Source organism: Oxyura jamaicensis, chromosome 1, assembly GCF_011077185.1.
Source record: "Oxyura jamaicensis isolate SHBP4307 breed ruddy duck chromosome 1, BPBGC_Ojam_1.0, whole genome shotgun sequence".
NCBI lineage: Eukaryota > Metazoa > Chordata > Aves > Anseriformes > Anatidae > Oxyura > Oxyura jamaicensis.
In genome coordinates this window covers 194,381,655-194,401,257 of record NC_048893.1, presented here as the reverse complement: position 1 = coordinate 194,401,257, position 19,603 = coordinate 194,381,655, and the positions used below count along the sequence as shown (strand labels likewise).

Sequence of the window (19,603 nt, the reverse complement as noted above, 5' to 3'; positions counted from 1 at the left end):
TTCTGAACTGTAGGACAGTTGTCAAGACTGAATGTCTTTGATGAAAACAATGTAAATTGAGGTATAATCTACTCTACATCAATGGTGGATCCAATGGCCACTGACATAACAAAAAGATGCCCAGTAACTGTACTGAGCTTTGGGTGAGCCTATAAGAAGGCTCTCAAGTTAGGAAATGGACAGTAAAGATAAATGCAACTGTAATCTCTTGTATAAGATGTTTATACCACATTTTTAAAGTCATCCTTTTCTTTGCCACTGAGACTACATGGTATCAAAAGCATCTGAATACAGATGTTTATTCCTAGATTATGATGGTGTTACCTACTCAAGAGACTCTAGGCTTCAAACACTTCAAAAATCTGGGTATTGTCATCAGCTGCCTTCGTGACCGATGGGTCAATTCCTCTGTCTGGAGGAAATAATTTTATTCTGACAAGAATGATAGAAGACTACCCATGGGCAGCATTTAGATGGCTCCGTGGTATAAATAGACAAATGCTCATACATATAGAGTACCATTGTGCTTTGTTTTTGCTGTCAATGAAGGTAAAGGGGTTGATGACGCTGAAGAAGTGACCTGTTTTGCAGGAAGTAATAAAGGCAGCAACTCTGAAGTACAGTCCCTCAGCTCTTTCCAGTCTGATTCGGGTGATGACAATGGTAAGAAATGATTTTATCTTTATTATGCTGGGGACAAAGGCATTTAACTCTCTTTCTAACATTATTAAAAACAATTAGATGACATCTGGAAAACCCTATAATGATGCTGGAAGTCAGAAAGTCCTGGAATCAAACCCTCACTTTGTGGCCATTTTTTAAGTTACAGGAATGTAATTAAAATCTTGATTCTTGGAGCTGTTGCATCAGTACCACACTTTACAGTAAATCAGAGTTATGATGAAGCAGACTCATGTTGCCAAGACAGAAGTTGACTAATAGGTAGCAAGTTAAACTGTAGGTTTTCCATCATTTTCTCTCTTGAAAGAGGATGACTTTGATGTTTCATGAGTCAGATGAGAGGGAATTTCTCTGCAGTTTGCCAGGTCTCATTCACAGTCCCAACAAAACTCTGCTGGTGCTCAGCATGCAACAATGAGTGGATGGGACAGTCCCTGGTGGCTTGGCCTCTCCCTGGCAATCACAGTTCAGCTAACAATAAAGCACTACTAAATCCTTTCTCGGTGCATATTAGTCGCCCCTCACATATCCTACATCATTATCTCAGTGGGTGACATGGGCAGAGCCATACGCAGCCAGAAAGTGGCGTGCAAAGTCAGACCAAACCTTTGTTCCTAAGTCCCCTGCATGTTGAGCAGTGGTGCTGAGAAAAGCCATGATGTTTCTGCCAGGGAGGGATGATGGATGTCAGGGAAGCCTCATGCAGATACACAGAAAAAGATTAGCACAAAGACGTTGCACTTAGATTCCTCAGATGCCAGTTAATGAACTGTCAGGAGACTCGGTTCCTCAGTCAAGTCACGCAGCTCTTCCCTAGGTACTCCTGAATGTTGGAAAAAGCACTTAAAGTGAAGGGCACTTGCAGTTCCTTTTGGTTCAGCTGTGACTGAAGCATCATGAATATTTTTGTTAAACTTCTCAGCATTTTTCTGTGCCTCCTCCCCCCCAAAAAAACCTTTGTGATATTGTTTCTATATTTATCCACATGTTCATTTATTGTACGTGGTTACTTTTTATATCCCCCAAATTCTAGTAAGACTTTTCAAGCATCTTGTCTTGCTCCCATTTCAGTCAGTGGCACAGTACCCACCGAAATTGAATTGGGCCTTCTGTGCCCACTCATTTTTCCTGAAACCTATGTTGAAAATATGTCCTTTAAAGGTAACAATTCAAGTTCAAGGTCTAAACAAATCAATAACTTCAGAGAGAATGAAGAAAGTAATTTAAATCATCTGAGTCATTTTTCAGAGGTCAATGTAAGACTGCACGCGCTGGCTTTCTTTCAGTGTCAGGGTGGTTTTGCAGTGGGAGAACCTAAAATACAAATACAGGCATAAGTAAGCTTATTCACACTCACATAGTTGTACATAGGGGATAATGGATATTCCTCTTGAAGCCATAAATTCTCCCCCCTCCTGTCATTTTAATTCTTTCTGCTTCACAGCCCTGCAAAGGTTAAAAGGTTGTCAGTGAAACAGCAGTGAGTACAATTCAGCATTCTGGGGAGGCAGGAGGGACTGCTCCTTCTCCAGGCTTCTTCCTCCAAAGCTGAGGTCCATGTGGCTAGACAGGGAGGACATGTTTTTGTTGTGCTGCAGTACAAATGTGCCAACACTATCTTGTGAAACTGGTGATTCGCTTCTGACTGGGAAAGCCTGTTTTGCATCAGAGAAGCACTGGGATGCATCCTGCTGAAGGTGTGACCAGCCCTATGTTGTTCAGTTAGTGTCAGGTGCAGGCAACCTCCACTCACCCTCTCCATGTTGCTTGGAAGCTTGTCTTTTTGCATTGAAAAAATATATATGTATATATACATATTTTTCACGCTGCAAACATTTTGGATGTGATACTGAGCTGGAGTGTACACTCTCATTTCTACCTCATTTAAATTTCTCAGCTCCTCTAGTCTTTCTGAGAGTAATTAATGGTATTCCCTGTAATCAAAAAGCAATATTTTTTAATGGTCGCAAAGAAAAATAGTTGCCTGCTCTCAGCAATAATGTTTTGAGAACTCACTTCAAAAGCAAGTTACAGGTCTCCATAATAAGCAATTTGGAAACAGGAGGATGTGGCAAAAGTGGACCTTTAGGTCACCATTTCACTGTCATTGAATTGCTGGTTGTGCTGAGCAGTCCAAGGAACTGCTGTTGATGCCAATTTTCCACCCTCGGCAGTGCTGAATTTGGATGTTCCCTTGCACTGAACTGCCTGGGGTAGAAGTTTCCCTCCCTTCTCTGCTCAGCTCTCACCAGAGCCATCCCTTAGCTGCCACAAAGACTCTTGTGATGAGCCTGATTTTTGACCTCCTGTTTTCACTCTCTGTTGTCCATAGCTCCCAGATCCCTGGCAGAAGCACCACCTTTCCTTCTCATATTACCCATTCCCATTTGGCTGACATTCCCAGTAGCGGAGGGATAGAGAGGTCCTTCTTCTTGGTGGAGTTCTTTTTCTTTCCAGCCCTTCCTTGCCTTGTCTCACTCACATCAGCAATATGTCGGGAAGCCAGGACTAGGATGGGGCTGCGGCCTTACTGCCAAGGCAGTGGTTCCCCCTAGCTCTGACAAGGCTCCTCGTGCATCTTTTGGCTGCCCTCCACCTCTTTATCCAGGCACACAGCAGCTAATTACATGGTGCCACCAACTTTTCCATAATGTTTATTTGCATTAGCCAATACAAGCCTCCCTTGCTTACACAATTACCAGTGCCACCGATGTTGTAAACACTCAACAGAGACATAGAACAACGTTCTTTGGTTTATCGAGAATCTTTTTGCCAAGCACTCACAAGGACTGAGGAAATTGAATGAGATCCTTGATCCCATGCTCAGAATTTAACACAGTCCCCTGAATGTTCAGCACAGAGTTGAAAGCTGCTATTGCTTTCAGCATGCTTTTTGTGACCTCTATCGGCTGTGTGAAACAACAATGTATTTCTTGCCCAACATTTCAGGTCCTCTTCTTAGCCTGTTCCAAAGCAATCAGTTTTCTTGTAGCTAAAGACATCAGAAAACCCAGTACCTACTGAATGTAATGGGAGCTTCCCCTCTGGTTTCACTGGGTTTTATCTCAAGTAGTCAAAGACAAAGGTGTTAGTTTGTCCAAAATTCAGATCAGCTAGAAGATCACACACTGTTCCTCTCTGTGTTAAAAGATTGTGTGGCCTATATTAATTGTTTCAAGGAAAAGGTATATTTTGGTGAAATAGTTGCTGAGAACACACAAGGCATTTATGAAAATATGCTGTCAAGCAAAGACCTAAATTTGAACCAAACCTACTTGACTGTGTCCTTCTAATTATGGGAGTACTGCATAATGTCCCAGAGGTATTGCATTGCATGGCTCAAACCGTAAATAAGTAAAACATTCCTCTCAGGAAATAGATTAAGCTTAGCACTGTTTCAGATGGTGCATTGGTCTAAAAGATAATGATCCCTTGGAGCACATGGCACGGTCTCTGGAGACCTTTAAGCAAGAATGAATTAGAAATTAGTGTCAGGTAGACAAGATACTGCTTTGTTTAATTGAATCAGCTGGCCAGTCTGCTTGAATTTATGAGGTGATACACATCATGCCATATGCCTTTTTGGAAATGCTGGTTTGGAATTTATCACCACTCTGAAAATGTATTGGATTATCTGAAATGAAATGTCCTGCAACCCACTGCATAAATCATGCATTGGTCGGCAGACTTTTTTTTTCTATGTCAGTTCTGTCTGTTTGAGAGAATTTATTGTGGTAACATATGACATGTGTTTTAAATACTAACCTGAAGCTGTCCTTCCCTTCCCTTTATTTTCTGCTTTCCCTCCCCTGCAAGCTTCCATAGTGACTGTCATACAGCTTGTCAACAATGTAGTTGACACTATAGAAAATGAAGGTATTTAATTTTTTTTCTTTCTTGTTATGCAACAATGCTTCTTGTTTTCATTGTGAAACACTCCAGCAGAACCTCACTAATCTACACTGACAAGCAAACCTGTGGTGGGGATTGGGATTTGCAAATCAGCATATTCACCAGCAAACCCAAGAATACCAGGGTGGTGTACCACAAGATATCTATGGGTAATTGGAGGTGGTAGAAAAGGTGACAAGGCCATCATCATCTTCAGCTCAGTCCATGTTATTGCTTGCTTATTGCCATTGCCTTCAGAGAGAGTAGGATGAGGTTGACAATGGAGCCAAATCACTGAGATTATCCCATCTACAGAGGATGGGAAACAGAAGATGCAGGAAGGCTGTAAAGTATCCTGGCTGCAGTAAAGTTGGCTTATGCACTCCATTGGGACTATGTGGAGAGGAGCAAAGTGGTGGTGGGCAGGTCACTGGTTTCTCCCAGGTAATAGTGTCAAACAGATGTATAGAAACAACTCCAGGTATGACACATAGCAAGCAGCCTGCCCACCACTGCCTTTCCCCTGGGGTTGCTCTGCCTACTGAACAGAGTTGAATATTCAGCTCTGCCATTGGCCTTCTGGGTAATCTTAGACCCATCATGCTACAAATGGTTTCTCTAACTGTAAAACAAAAACATTACAATTTGCCTCTTTGATAAAGCGTTGAGGAAATGTGATATACCAAAAATAAGTATTATATTTATTTGTGAAGCATTTATTCTATTCATGGGAAAATGTCAACTCAGCATCAACTTGGTTATCCACAAGTCCAAAATATAGTCTGTAGTGTATTTACTGATTTTCTGAAGTGGATTGCCATTCTGGCTATTGTATAAAATGAACTAGCCAAAGTTAACTCAAAAAGAAAGTCCCACTCAAGAAAAAATAAACTAACACTGAAATGAAAGCACAGCCACTGTAATTGTCCCTTCATTCCTAAAGGAAAGCATGAGCAAACGCATTGGCTTCCTATCATGCTTTACAGGTCAGAAAAAGCCAACCTGGCAACAAGTTCAAGAGGCTCTCACTGAAAATGCTTAGCCCACTTCCCAGTTCCTTACATAAGGGTTACTAATGTTGAATGCCCAGCAGCAGAGCTGGTGAAAGCAGTGCATCATTAGTTGCACAGGGGCTGTGCGTGCTTCATGGTGGGAGGAGGACAGGGCTCCTGCCCCGGGGAGCTGCAGCAGGTGGTGCCAGTCAGCACATTAGTGAGGTTCTCCTGGATCCTGAAACCACACAGCTCGGAAGGACCCGACGCATCTCGGGTGCAATGTCATTACACTGACTGAAGGACAGCAACATCCTCATCCAGCAGAGAGGAATTATGAAGAGTGGTTAGGGCCGGTTCAGACAGTGCTGCTAAAGCTGCGGTAGCCCTAACCCTCCTCAGCCCAGGCTAATGCAGAGCAGGTAGAAAGCTGCTATCTAGCTAACGAGCTAATAAATAAACCACTGTCACCATGCAGCTTATGTGGTGATAAGCAAGGGCAAGAGTGGTGTTAACAGATGGAGGCCTGGAGAACAGAATTCTCTGACCTCATCTGTGCCAGAGATTAAGGACTGTCATGCCATAAGGTGCTGCTCATCTGACCAGACTTCCTCCAGCAAGGCAGTCCAGAGACCTTGCCTGGTGACTTCTTGCATGAAGCCCAATAACATGTGGCTGAACAAGAGCATCTCATCTAGAAAACGCTACAGCTTATTCCCCGCTCTTGTCACGCAAAACCTCTTTCCTTGCTCTCTCCCCAGCCCCTGCACCTCTCCATACTGGAATGCCTCCCTCCCCACCAGCTAGCATGGCAGTGCAGGTGGGAGGTGGGTGCGGGGTTGCGGGGCATTGTAGCTGACGGCCCCATTAAATGGCTTTGTATTCTATTCTATTCAGGTTCTTATACCGTGCCCATCACCATGGTATCTGAGCCCAGGTGGGCCCAGATTTGTTTGAACCGGCCCTGAGAATGGTAGATTCTTATTTTTCTGTTTCAAAGTGAGAGAGAAATGTACTTTGCAATTATAAACCGTAGAGATGGTGGATTCTTTTTGTATTAAGAATTCCGTCTGTAATGTAATTCCATATCTGTTCAGTGAGGGTAGATAATTAAGATATGGTAGAAAAGGAATATAATGCACATGACAATCATTTCTTTATGTATGTCTGCATTTGACTGGGCAAGCTTATCTTGTACATTAAAATAAAGAACAATTTAAAATCCTATTAAAATGACACCGAGCCAGCTGTACTTTAGAAATATGCATGCAGAGTTTTGTATTTTCACTTGTAAGACTATGCTGGTAACACGCTCAAAGTTACCAGTTTTTACTTTTCACTTTGTATCTAACAGTGTCTGTTATGGATCAAGGACAGAACTACAACAGAGGTGATTTTTCTGAGACCCTTTCTGCCTGTTGGACTGTGCTAGGGTGGGAGGGCACTGACTTGATCTATTTTTTCTTGAACTGCTTCACATGTTCTCTTTTGTTTGAATTCTGTTCGGTTGTAAATGCTGCATGAGAATGGCCAGACACCTTTTTTTTTTTAATTAATTTCAGGATCCAGTTCTCAGTCTCTTGGTTGATCAGATTGTTTGCTTGCACACTTCATTTCTTGAAACAAAGTCATTGGAGGTGGAAGGGGAGATTAGATGTTTTATCATAAGCATGCTTTATCTTTTTTTTTTTTTTTCAAATAACTGTGAAAAGTATTAATTCAGAGATTTTTGTCATTTTGATTTGTCAGTGTCATAGTTTCTAATACAACCTAGTAACATCCTAAGATGTGAACACAGCCTTAGATTAGCCGTGTTTTGTTTCTCTGCTTGTTTGCATTAGCATCATCATGCCATTTTGTCCTTCTCTCCTACCGGTCCGGTCAGAGCATGGCTGACCTGCGGCGATGGCCTGTGGCGCATGCTGTGATTTAAACATGCTGTGAGGACTGAGAGTTTGCTCTTTAGCTCTTTAGCAAACTCCAGTGCATGCTGGACGCCCCCTTGCCATTAGCATCCCCATCCTAACAGCTCTGTTACTCTTTCGCACTGCAGCGTATCATTGGGATACCTCTGACTGGATGCCAAGCGCTCGTTTATCCGACATCGAAGAAGTGCCCAATTTTGAGACGGCAGATGGAGGCTCGGCTCACCACGGCAGCACCAGAGAGCTGGAAACAGATTACTACCTTGGTGGCTACGACATCGACAGCGACTACCCTCCCCCTCACGAAGAGGAGTTCATGAGCCAGGACCAGTTACCACCCCCTCTTCCAGAGGATTATCCAGACCAATATGAAACCCTTCCGCCCTCGCAGCCAGTCTCAATGGCAAGTACGCTCAGCCCCGACTGCAGGCGACGGCCGCACTTCCACCCCAGCCAATACCTCCCTCCTCACCAGTTCCCCCATGAGACGGACACTGCAGGGGCTCAGACTGGGAACGAATTTAGTACTTTTGCTGTTGGCCCAAGCCAGAACACAGAAAATGTTAGTGCAGGTAAGATGCCCTTATCCTTGCACAACTCCCTAGATGCCTCCTCTTCTGACGTCTCAGCCAGCTGCGGCTTTGATGACTCCGAAGTAGCCATGAGTGACTATGAAAGTGTGGAGGAACTCAACCTAGAAAATGTTCACATTCCATTTGTGGAGACTCAGCATCAGACACAAGTGTAACAGAAGCTCCCTTCTTCTTCTTCTTCTATTTTTTCTTTTTTTTTTTTTTTGTCATTTGGTCCAATTAATAGTATAAATATTGAGAAGAATTTTTGCTGAAGGTGTATCTATATATATTGGGCAATGCAAAAATGCAGTATAACCCATTATTAACTTGTCCAGAAATGATACTGTATGTGCAGACACGAAGAGACCAATTGCGTTAAGTATTACTCATCACAAAATTGTTACAGACAATCTGGAGAGTATGTACCTTCTATTTATTACCAAGAGTAAAACTGAGCATTTGAGGAAGGGGGAAACAATCTCATTGCTAAATAAATTCCTTCTCTCCCTCCCACCATCACCCAAGGTTGGGGTTTGTTTGTTGTTTTTTTTTTTGGTATTGTATTATTAAAAGTGTTACAGTGTTATGATCTCCCTACAGTATTAAAGAACTGGTATGGATCATTCCAAGATGCAATATTGCATGAAATATTATGTCAGCGAAAGAGTGAAAGCAATTGATCGCTGAGGCTGCTATGTACAACATGTCAGATGGCTTAAAAAACACCATTTACAAATTGATGTATCAAAGCCAAGCTACCAGTCATTTGTCCATAAATATTTATCTACACTTTTGTTTGTTACATAGCATTTCATTCTACTTTGTGTACATATACCGCAACATATATACAGCAACATATATACAGCCTATATTTACTCTAAGTTGGCCCGCTTTGGTTGCCGTGTTTTAACACCTGATGTCAGATGCGTGTGTACAACTTCACCCATGAGAACTTCTAGCAATGTCAGAGTCTGGTTCAGTAGTGCCCGGTTCTGCCTCAGACACGTACCTACAGCTTCCCTTGACTTCTGTATGCAGCGTGAATATGGATCTGAAAACAGCTGGCAAACCTAGGTGTCTGTGTAGCGTGGCTGATTTTTTTGAATTTCCTTGCTTGGGCAATCACCTCTTTAACAGCAGTCATCATGCTACAATTATTGCAGTAAAATTAGTTGCAATTAAGTTGCATAAAACATTGCTGTAATCTCAAATCGTTAGTTTAACATCATTTGGCAAATGTCCATCCTTAGAGTTTATGGGATGAGCTGTCAGCTGCAGTAAACTGACTCAGTCGGTGGAACTGCACGGATGGGCCACGGCCAGAGATCTGGTTTTAGATTTTCTGTTGGATGTGTGTGTGATTTCGTAGGATTTGAGGACTTCCAAACGTTGTTTGCAGACCTTAGAATATCGTGGAATGAGGAAAACCATGGCATCAGCATGCTTTTATTCTTCCCTCAGCCTGATTGGAGTAAATGGCCTTTCACATTGATTGGCCCGAGCAGCTAAGTGCAATATGGAAATACGGCAGTTTTGCTCAATGTATTAAAGCAGAATATATGTACCCATTGCTCAGCGCTATGAAAATGTTTCTACAACCTCATGTTATAGCATCTTTCTGAATGTGAGTCTGTAGTCTGCATTACTGCTGGGGTTTCATCCATTCCTGCCATAGCATAATTCAGTCATTTTGAAAAACTATTGAATGCATATCATTGCTATTAATGAGTAGATTCATTAACAGGTTTCCTATGCTGCTTTCCATATCCTGTCTCTTGGTCAAACATGTTAACTGAATAGGTTCATCAGTTTTATTCCAGGGCGTGTTCTTGACTGATAGGAGCTTCGCCCAAAATTAAGTTGTTGTCCATTTCTTGACATACAAAAAGTGTTCATTCACAGATTACCCCCAACAAGAAGAAATTATTAATAGAATATAACTGAAATAATTGCAGCTTGTAACACTTTTAATAAAAAGGGATTTCTAAAATTCTCAGAGTAGGTACAATATGCAGCAATTCTTCATTAGAAAACAGCTCATTTATACAGGTACATGAAAAATTGAGTGAACTTCTGGAAATACCATGTACTGCACATACAAGTATTATCAAGTACTTGTCCGCAAGTAGTTCCTGTCCATTGAATTTATGAATGTCACTTGGTCTTCTCGAAGTAAACATGCTTCTGTAACAGTGATATATTCTGAATGTGCTCATGGTACGTTTCAACTCCCTTTCCCTGCTATTCTCCCTGTGTTTTCAAGAAAAAAAGAATAATGGAAATTTGTATCGTGATTGCAAGGAACTGAGGGATTTGCCAATAAACCACAAAGTGGTTTGGCAAGCCTTGAGGCACAGACAGAGGATGATTTGCATAGTTCATGAAGTCTGTGTTGCAGGAAATGAGATGCAAGGATTAGATTGATGTCTCTTCAAGATTAAGTACAACTGAGTTGGAAAAGCAAAGCTGCAAGCTTAGCTGCTACAAAGCAATTTTAAAGCCTGTATGACTTTCTGAGAATGTGATAGTCTCTTAGCATCTAGTTCTAGTTTACAGGGGATTTGCTCCTACTCAGTTTTGGTGTGAGACATTTTATCTATTATGCAATTACTTCTGTTTTAGTCCCCAGCTAGTTATGAAGTGTACTTGTCATCTTCTTTTCTGTAGTGAAAAATCTTGAGTTAGCCTGAGACTCTGATATCAAAACTTTACTGGGACATATCAGAAGTGTCACAAGGGAGAACACCACAGGAGCCTAGCAATTGCCGTACAAAAAAAGATCAATGTTTCTTACCAAGCTTGTTGCCTCAGTAATATCTTGTTAGTAGTGAATTTTACTAGTAAAATATGCATAAATACAATGTAGAGTACTTTTTCTGTTTTGATGTTGTTGCCATTTCATTTCAGTGAACGTCTACAAACTAAAGTGCTGTGGGGAAGGTGCCAAGGTTCAGCCTTCTCTGTCCCACTCATTTCTATACCTCAATATCTCCTCCCCGCCAAGTCAAATGACCTAATCTCATTTATCCATCTCAAACAAATGCCCCTCTGTGGATGTTGGTACTGATGTGGCCTTTCTGGTTTTGTTCTGGCCCTTTTGGATAGTGATAAGAACCTGAATGCAGATCTCAAGGGGAAATACCTCTTAGGGAGTAAGATTTTCATATTAACAACCTCTTGTTAATCCAAACCATTTTCTTTTTAATTACTGCTCTACATGGACAAGCCCTAATTTTCTAAGCTGGAAGATAAAAACACATGCACAGCCTGATGTAAGAATTAGTGTTTACATTGTTCCATCCAACATTTAAGTCTTTTTCTGCCATATGGTTATTTTTATATCGCTGTTGCTGCCGTTGCCAGCTCCCTAGTTTTATTATTCTTGTCATCTCTGCTGATCTGGTTGGCCTTGATGCTGTGTGTCTGTATTTCAACTCACATTCCTGTAGATGGCTCCACTACACAGTGTTTTCTTTCAGGATCAGCTGTAAGACAGGTTTCAGAGACTTAAATGCTTTGCAGTATTAGTGGATTAAAACCCTTAGGATCAAGACAGTTTTTGCTTTTTATAAAGAAGAAAACCAAGAAATAAGCAACTTTTTAAATACAAATACCTGCTTGTGTCAAAAATCACTGGCTTTGCTGAGGGGTGTACGTCTGAGTAAAAAGATGCGTGTTCTCTGTGTTTTGGTCCGAATGCCATACAACACGGAGAGCCTTTTGATAACTCTGGCAGTGGGAAGAGCCTTAAAGTGACTGACATCGTAATTTATGCTGCCAATACCATGTTAAGTGGCCTTGTGCAAAAGGAAAAACAGGCTTATGTACTTTTCTTAAATATGTCGATTACTTTGCCTTTGGGTTAAAAACGTCCTAAAAACAAAACAAACAAAACAAGCCATAGACCCAAAGGTACTGCATGTGATTGCTATCCTGGCCCAGTATCTTATAGCTGGGCACGAGGCCCAAGGAGACAGAAGGAGACACAAAATCACCTCCCTCCCACAGGGCCAAATGGATAGCCCTGCTAGAGGACCACCATAAAGTTGCCTTCCTATCGGCCACTCATATAGGAAACAGCATAGGAGGGCAACCAGGAAGATGTTGTAGTAGAAATTCACTGCAGTGCTGTGATTTCCACGCAGTCCAGAAATTTTCCTAAAGCTTGGTGATGTCCTTGATCCTGTACTATCCAGTGGGTTTCTTTAGCCTGTAGAGCAGCACAAGGCTGGAAGGAGCCAAAGGCTCTCGCTGCCTCTGTTTTCCTGACAGAAGAAAACTGTGTGCTCCAGCACAGGCCCTACCCCTCTGCATGTCTCACAGACAAGTTAGATTTAGGTCTTTGGTATTTTTCTTCTCTTTTCTAAATTCTGTAGTATAGTCTGAAGTAGTGCTGGCCTTGATGTATTGGTGCCCTCTTCAGTGAGAAACTCAGCCTGGATACAGCATGGTGAGGCAATGCACGACACCAAAACGCTGATTATTAGGGGGGCAGCAGCCTGTTGTCTCTGAGAGCCAGACAGGTGGTAATCTTCAAGAACATGACACGAAAATTGTTGCTGTTGGCTCAATTTAACATCCATTGTAAAGAAACATATGGGCAGGACAGGAAAAATGGTTAAAAATATGGCTTTACTCCTCATCAAGCTCCTCTTTGAAAAGCTAATGGAATGCTATAGTGCATCCTTATAGCCAGTAATAACCACAGACACAGGAGAGTTGAATGTGCCCTGGACCAGTTCTGCTACACTTCATTTGGAAAGGTTGCATGCTTAATAATGGAGGGAAAAAAAAAAAGAAAAAAAGAAAAAAAAAAAGGCAATTCAAAGCCAGTAGTGAAAGTACATCTATGCTTTGTTGGTATTTTGGGGGATCTATTAACTGAATAATAATGGATATTTCATACATTTCAAAAGAGAGAGCTACATCTTAAAGTCCATCTTCTGATCATTTACCATCATTTGCCATGCAGTAAAACTGTGCTTTTTGCATCTCTGTCCCTCTCAATACACTAACCTGTGAATAGAGCCTTAGAAATTTAGAGTATTGCCCATTATCCATGGCCTTTAGCCTGTGTTTCATAAACTTGACATTTAACGTCTCCATGACCAGAAGGAGCATTCAGTTAGTAAATCAGCTGCATCGTCACAGGGATGGGTGGATGGGGAGGAAATGAAATTAAATTCATTTCATTATGTAATAATGAAAAGCAATAACTACAAGTCTGTCGTATTACACAAAGGCCATAAGTAATCTTTACCAGTGTTAAGAGTGCACTTGAACTGTATTGTGGAAAGAGATTGGAGCCCTCGGAACTGTAGCATTCTTCTGTCATAGGAGTACCTGAATCGCTGTTATTTAACAATGCAATGAGCCCAAGCTGCCGCTTTTCAGGAAGTGACAAAGATGTTTAGGAATGAAAGCAGTTCTCTTTAAAGCACTGTATCGGAAAAGATTGTCTTGTAAATTTTACCTGTCGCAAGCAGGCTGGTTTGTAAAAGATGTATGTTTTGGTGTTTAAAAAGAAGTTTATAAAATAATGTATATAATGGTTTCAAATTACCAGGCTTTTGTAGATATTTGATGCCAATCAGGTCGCTTTAATTTTCTTTTTGTTTGTTTGTCTGTTTGTTTGGTATAATTCTAAAGGGTCATCAAAGTCAGTTTAAACTTTTAAGGTAACAGCAAAAAAAAAAAAAAAAAAAAAGTTTTAGATTTGAAAACTGGTACTTTTTAATCATTTCACAATGTACTGTAACTTTTCTTTTGGTTCTGCTCTTTTTGTTTAACTTTTTCTGTTTTTAAGAAGATGTTTTTTATTGACTTTTTTTAAATGAATGTGTTTTGCACAAAAAAAAAAACAACCTAGAGATACGAGTTTTATGCCATTTCAAGTAGTTATTCAAAGATGTCACATCTCCAATGACAACAGATTAAACCTTATGCAAAAGGGAAGGTTTATCACTTTGAGTGGATATAGTCCCTCATCTGAAAACTAATTGTTCCTTCATAATTGCTGTTGGCAGTATTGTCTTGTGTTCTTTTGCTATAAAAACAAAACAAAACAAAAAAAGTGTACAGGTTTGTAACTGCCAAAATTTGCTAAAGTTGATGGTTAAAACAAGTTTTCCAAGTAAACAAAAAGAAAAGCCTAGCTGTGTTGATTATTTCTTGGTTTTTCTCCTACTTTCAAAGGAGGGAACAAGATAAGACATCAGTTCTGCAAGGAATGTAGCATTTCATTACCTCACTGTGTGCAGTATTGTAGAAAATGCTACTTGTTTGGACTCTTCAAATTTGTTTCATTATTACATGGCAATTCCTCCATCAGGGCCCCTATTCACACTGCAGGGCTTTTGCCAAGAGTCGTTTGGCTGGTGTGTGTACTCTAATATGGTTACCTAATTAAAACCACAACCTTAAACGATGCAAAGGGTGTCAACATATCATGTAGCCATCTAGGCATTGAGCTCCATCAACTGAGCCAAGTTCAGGGGCAATTCAGCTGTTCTGGGTTAGCTGCTTAGCAGGGGTACAAGGGATGAGTGCTCAGAGGTGGTGTGTAAAGCAGCAGCCCACTCTGCAGTGCAGTAGGACAGATTTTCCTCCTGACATTGGCACCTCCGTCCTCCAGCATCATGGCACCAGCAGCTGGGACAAATTCAGGTGGGAAGTCTCAGGTGTGTAAGCACTACCCCAGATAGAGCCCTCATTGTGATAGGTACAATACTCGGTCTGCTGTGGGGCTGCATTCTGGGATGAACTCCATCTATGTCTTCTTGAACACATCTGATCCACTCCAGTGCAGAAAGAAGAGATGTTCCCTCCAGGGCTCTTGGAGTGCCCTGCCATGATGCAGCCAGGGGCATGCCTTGCGCTGCCAAGCAGGACGGATGCTGCTTCCAGTATGGTATCCCATTAAAATGTGAGACTCAGAGCAGTGTTTGAACTAAGCCCACCAGCCAAGGCACAAATACCCCTTTTCAACATTCTTGAAACAGGATTTACACTGTGGAAAGGCAAAATAGCAAATCAACATTAAAAATCTCTCTGCCTCTGAGAATAACAAGATTTTTCTGAGAATAGACGAGTAAGACAGTTTCCTATTTATTTCACTGTTTGTATATTCCCTGTTTGTAGAGGAGCTTTTCTGCTTCTCCACCTTTCCCAGCAGATTTTGACTCAACCTTAGTGAAACACTCCTGTCAGTGGAAGTAGTGCCAGAGGTCAGCAAAGCTCACTGGCATAGTGAGATGGAGCAGAGAAGTGGACAGGGAAGACTAGTTTGGAGAACATTCAGGACTAAACGACTTAAAATTCCTGCCTCAGTTTAATGTTCAGAGCTAGAGAACAACATCAGTATTTCTTTCAGGATGGAAAAGATGAGAACTGAAACGGCAAAGAGGTCAAAGCTCACGCAAGTGTCCTGTCAAAAAGGAATTGCCACCACTGGTTGTCTCCTTAACTCATGCCAACAATAAACTATTTCTTCCTGCCATGTGTTGTAGTAACAGATTGTGTAAACTTGCAGCATATCCAGGTGAACATGGTGGAAACCAGCTTCCCCATTAACACAGCCAGTGCTGCCAGCGAATAAAACATCACCCAGCAGCAGAAGTGGTGTCTAAAACTTAGGAGGTAAGATCTAATGTAAAGAAATGGACAGAAGCAGGTGCTAAAAACAGCTCTGGTGATTTCAGTAGACCTGAAGTTTTATCAGAAGAATCTTCTCCTTTATTTCCACAGAAATATCTGTAATGCAAAACAGCATGGAAAGCTGGCATTTCCAGCCCTTCAGAAACAATCAGGTTGTCACAGTTCTCTAGGGATCGGTCATCTGGAAATGAAGAGAAAGAGAGTCCTTTCTATCTCTAATCTTATTGAGCATCTCAGTTTTCAGATCAAAGACCTTTCCCTCCTGTTAACATCCTTTCTGCTTCCCCTTCTCATGCTGCTTGCCCCCACTCTTTTCAATCAATGGGGAAAAGTCAGTGCAATGACTTTGACTTTCTCTTGAGTTCAGAGAAAGCAATTTAGAAGCCCCTTGCCTCTTTTCAGCCAGCAGTCATATGTTACAGGGAAGAAAGCCTTTTCCAAAGGGCACCCTGGCCTGCCAGAGGAAAGGCTCCTGACTGTAGAAACATGTCTGATTCCATGCAAGAGGAGGCCAGGAAAATGTAACAGCAGTTTTTTTTCCTTTTTTTTTTTATTTTTTTTTTTTTTATATTATTTTTAGTTTAATTCTTTCAGGTGTATGTTCTCCCTAGAATACCTGTCTGCAGCACACCTCACCTGAGCTCCCACCAGAGCCAAAGGACAGCAGCAGGCACCTCCTGCAGGAGATGCGCTCTGGTGCAAGCCAAGGTAAATCCATTGAGCTCTGTGGACACAACTGCTCTGAAGCTGTTGCCTAGGGAAGAGAAAAGGTACAAAGAAGCTGCACAGAAGGTGATTCCCGCTGTCCCACTTGGCTGGTGCTTGGCTTGCTCAGACGTGTCATGAATTGCTCTCAAGGGAATAAATGCTGCTGTAAACTGGCCAAGCAGAGAAAGCAGTTGCCTGCCACGGCCTATTGAAGTTACCTGGGAGTGTTTGCAGGGACACGGTGTATGGACAGTAACAAAGAGAAAAGGAGAACAAACAATTTTTTTTATTTTTTATTTTTTTTTAATTCAAATCACTTTAAGTGATTTATTTGAAAATATATATAGAGAGAAAATTAAACAAATTAATTAAACACAATGTTATAAGGTGATCATGTCTTTAGGGAAAAAAAAAAATCAAGTAGCACTAGTAATTCTACATTAATACAGACAGAAGGTGACGTGCTGGTTTTATTAACTCATTAGGTCACTCCAGTTGCCTTCAGTGTGCCTGTGACTTCACTGGGTCTCCCTGAGAATGGGATGTTTGCAACACGGCAGTAGAGGCTTCACCACTGCCTAAAGAGAAGCAGGAAGGATTTATCCTGAATACTGTTTTTTAGGGAAACTTAAATACCCTTGTTCAAGGTAGGTGTGAACTGACAGGTTGCAAGGAGACCAAGTGCCTGCCAGTCCCCATCCCAGTTTGAGGAAAGCAGGGCTAACAGCTTCTCTGCATCTTTTGGTCAAAGACTAATACCCAGAGCACTGGGCTTGCTGCCTGCAGGTTTTCCAGCACAAAAAAAAAAAAACAAAAAACCTGTGCCTTGTGTTTCCTTCCCAGCAAATAACAAATGCAGTCATAGGGGGAGGGTTCCTCACATATCTCCAGTGTTGGCATCTCCGTTTGAGCCAGCCATCTCCGTTTGAGCCAGCTGCTTTACGCTCAGCGAAGGGATGTAGGGACTTCAGGAGAGCCATTGAGATGGTTGGGTGCTGGAGCATACAACATGCTGGGGAAAATTTAAGGGACCCAACACTTGGTTCTGTGATTCTATTTCTGTGCTTTATGTCCTAAGAAATAAAATGTTTTCTATTCAGCTGAAATCCATCTGTTGCCATGTATAAAAGTTATTTGCCTTTTATGAATTACAGTCAACCTAAATCTTATGTAGTAGGTCCTCAGGAAAAAAATATATTATCTCTGCTTACTGTTCAGTTCTAATAGGACTAATTAATGCAAATCTCAAAATCATGTTACTCTATGAAATGTATATATATATTCCTAAAGAAAGAAGACAAAGATCTGATGAAGATCTAGTTCCCATTGCAAAGTTTCTGTTAACAGATGCTGTCTTAATATTGTCTCCTATTGAATACATCCAAAAATACCCTGATTTAGCCAACAATACTCAATACTCAACAATACAACAATACTCAAGCTGAACACCAATACTCCTGGGCAGTCAGGGAATCCCACTTAGTACACAGGGTTTATTAGGTTAACCAGTAGCCCACTTTTTCCTCCTTCCCTCTTTAAAAAAAAACTGGAAGCCTTTAGGAATATTGCTTTTTCCAGAGACCTACAGCTGTGAACCTGGGCTCCTGGACAGATATTCATTACAGCAATCTCATCCTCCTAGAGCAGGAAAAAAGCTGGGGCTCCTCCACCTGTGAGGAAAAGGGTCTGCACAAACCTCTGCTGGTGTAACTGCAAGGAATGGGAATCTAAGTCAAAAACAGTAAAGCTGGAGGCAACCAAGCTTTTTTTTTCAGGACAAGCTAAAGACTATATCCTTTCTGTGAACATCCATTAGCTAAAATGAGTGACTTCTGGTATGGCAAGAGGATGTGAGCTAACTCTGCCCTTCCCAAGGTGAAGGATTTCTTCAGAACACAGCAGGACCACATCCAGAAGTACCAGGAGGACTGCAGTGCTGCGAGATCTCCTGTAAATATAATACTGTAATATTGCTAAGTGCCAGGCTTCACCTGTGTTATAAAGACTTCTCATTTTGGAAAGTGGCATCATTTTTCCCCTAGGCCAGAGGTGACGATAGTTAAATTTCTTTGATTATCATTAGTCAGCAATAAATCAGAGCCATTTCATGGAAAAAAAATATAAATGAGTAATAGCAAACTGAAATAACTTGAAGAGAACATAATCTTCCTTTCAAAGTACATGAGGGCCTGCTCAGCCAGAGTGTTGGATACTGCAGTTTGGTCACCTTCTTCAAAGGAAGATTCGTGGCTACAATACAGCCTCTTCCTACTATCAAGTTATTCCCTCGGGTTGCCCGTAGCAAGGTGCAAGGCAGCACTTCCCCAGGTAAGAGTCTGGAGAACGCAGAGACCTGCATTGCATCAGCTGGTGATACTAAAGAGGTTGTTGCTTGCAAAGCAGCTTATACATAGGGAATTTTGCTTAATTTAATTCACTGCCAATTAACAAAAATTTGATTACTCATTTGGGTAGCAAGGGAAAAAAAAAAAAAAAAAAAAAAAAAAGAGAAAAACATAAGCAAATAAACAAAATGCTAGGGAAACATTTCTCTCACAAGCTGCAGTCCCCAGGCATGTCCTTACCCTGGTGTGGGTGGCCCATGGCTGCAGCCCCCCAGGGTTCCTTCTCTGGCCTCAGTGCCTCTTTCCAAGAGTATCTTCAACAATGTCCCCAGCAATGCCTCCATCCACGTGTCTCCCCATGTGTCTCTTCCCATGTTGCTTGACCCTTGCACCTAACATTTTTCCTCTGAGCACAAAGTCTGGGCAGCCAGTGCGTTCTTTGCATCATTTTGTGGCTGAACAGAACCAGATGTGACCAGCAAGGGACAGTCCCTGACCTCCTCCCACACAGGTCACCCCCAAACCTCCATGCTACCAGAACCCTGCAATTTATAACACAGTGCCCTTATTGCCTTGTGTGCTCTCTTGATCCCCTAGTCACCATCCCAGCTGCACAGATAAACTTCAGTTCTTGCTTCTTGCTCTTTCCCCTGAGATGCTGTATTTTCTACTTTCTACTGTGATAAGAAAGCTTCCCATTATCTCCTGCAACAACTGTCATATATTGTCTTAAATACAGACAGGCCACGTTAACAGCTGAGACATTTGCCAAAGCTTGCCTCAGCTTTTACAGCCTTACAGGGTGCTGTGCTCCCTCTGAGCAAAGCTTC

The 19,603-nt window shown here is 41.6% G+C and overlaps 1 protein-coding gene across 10 annotated transcripts in view; it reads left to right on the top strand.

The window, feature by feature from the left end:
* FAT3 (FAT atypical cadherin 3) overlaps positions 1-14,019 on the top strand; it is a 417,502-nt gene extending 403,483 nt beyond the window's left edge. For 5 of the 10 annotated variants that reach the window (XM_035328925.1, XM_035328888.1, XM_035328907.1 and 2 more), the window contains 4 exons: positions 550-663; positions 4,498-4,557; positions 6,919-6,954; positions 7,618-14,019. In XM_035328925.1, coding sequence (XP_035184816.1) covers positions 550-663; positions 4,498-4,557; positions 6,919-6,954; positions 7,618-8,237 — 830 coding nt within the window. In that variant the 3' untranslated portion in view covers positions 8,238-14,019. Of the gene's footprint in view, positions 1-549; positions 664-4,497; positions 4,558-6,461; positions 6,538-6,918; positions 6,955-7,617 lie in introns of all 10 variants that reach the window. The other 5 variants (XM_035328947.1, XM_035328909.1, XM_035328935.1 and 2 more) reach the window with 5 other exon arrangements.
* Positions 14,020-19,603: the final 5,584 nt, after the last annotated feature.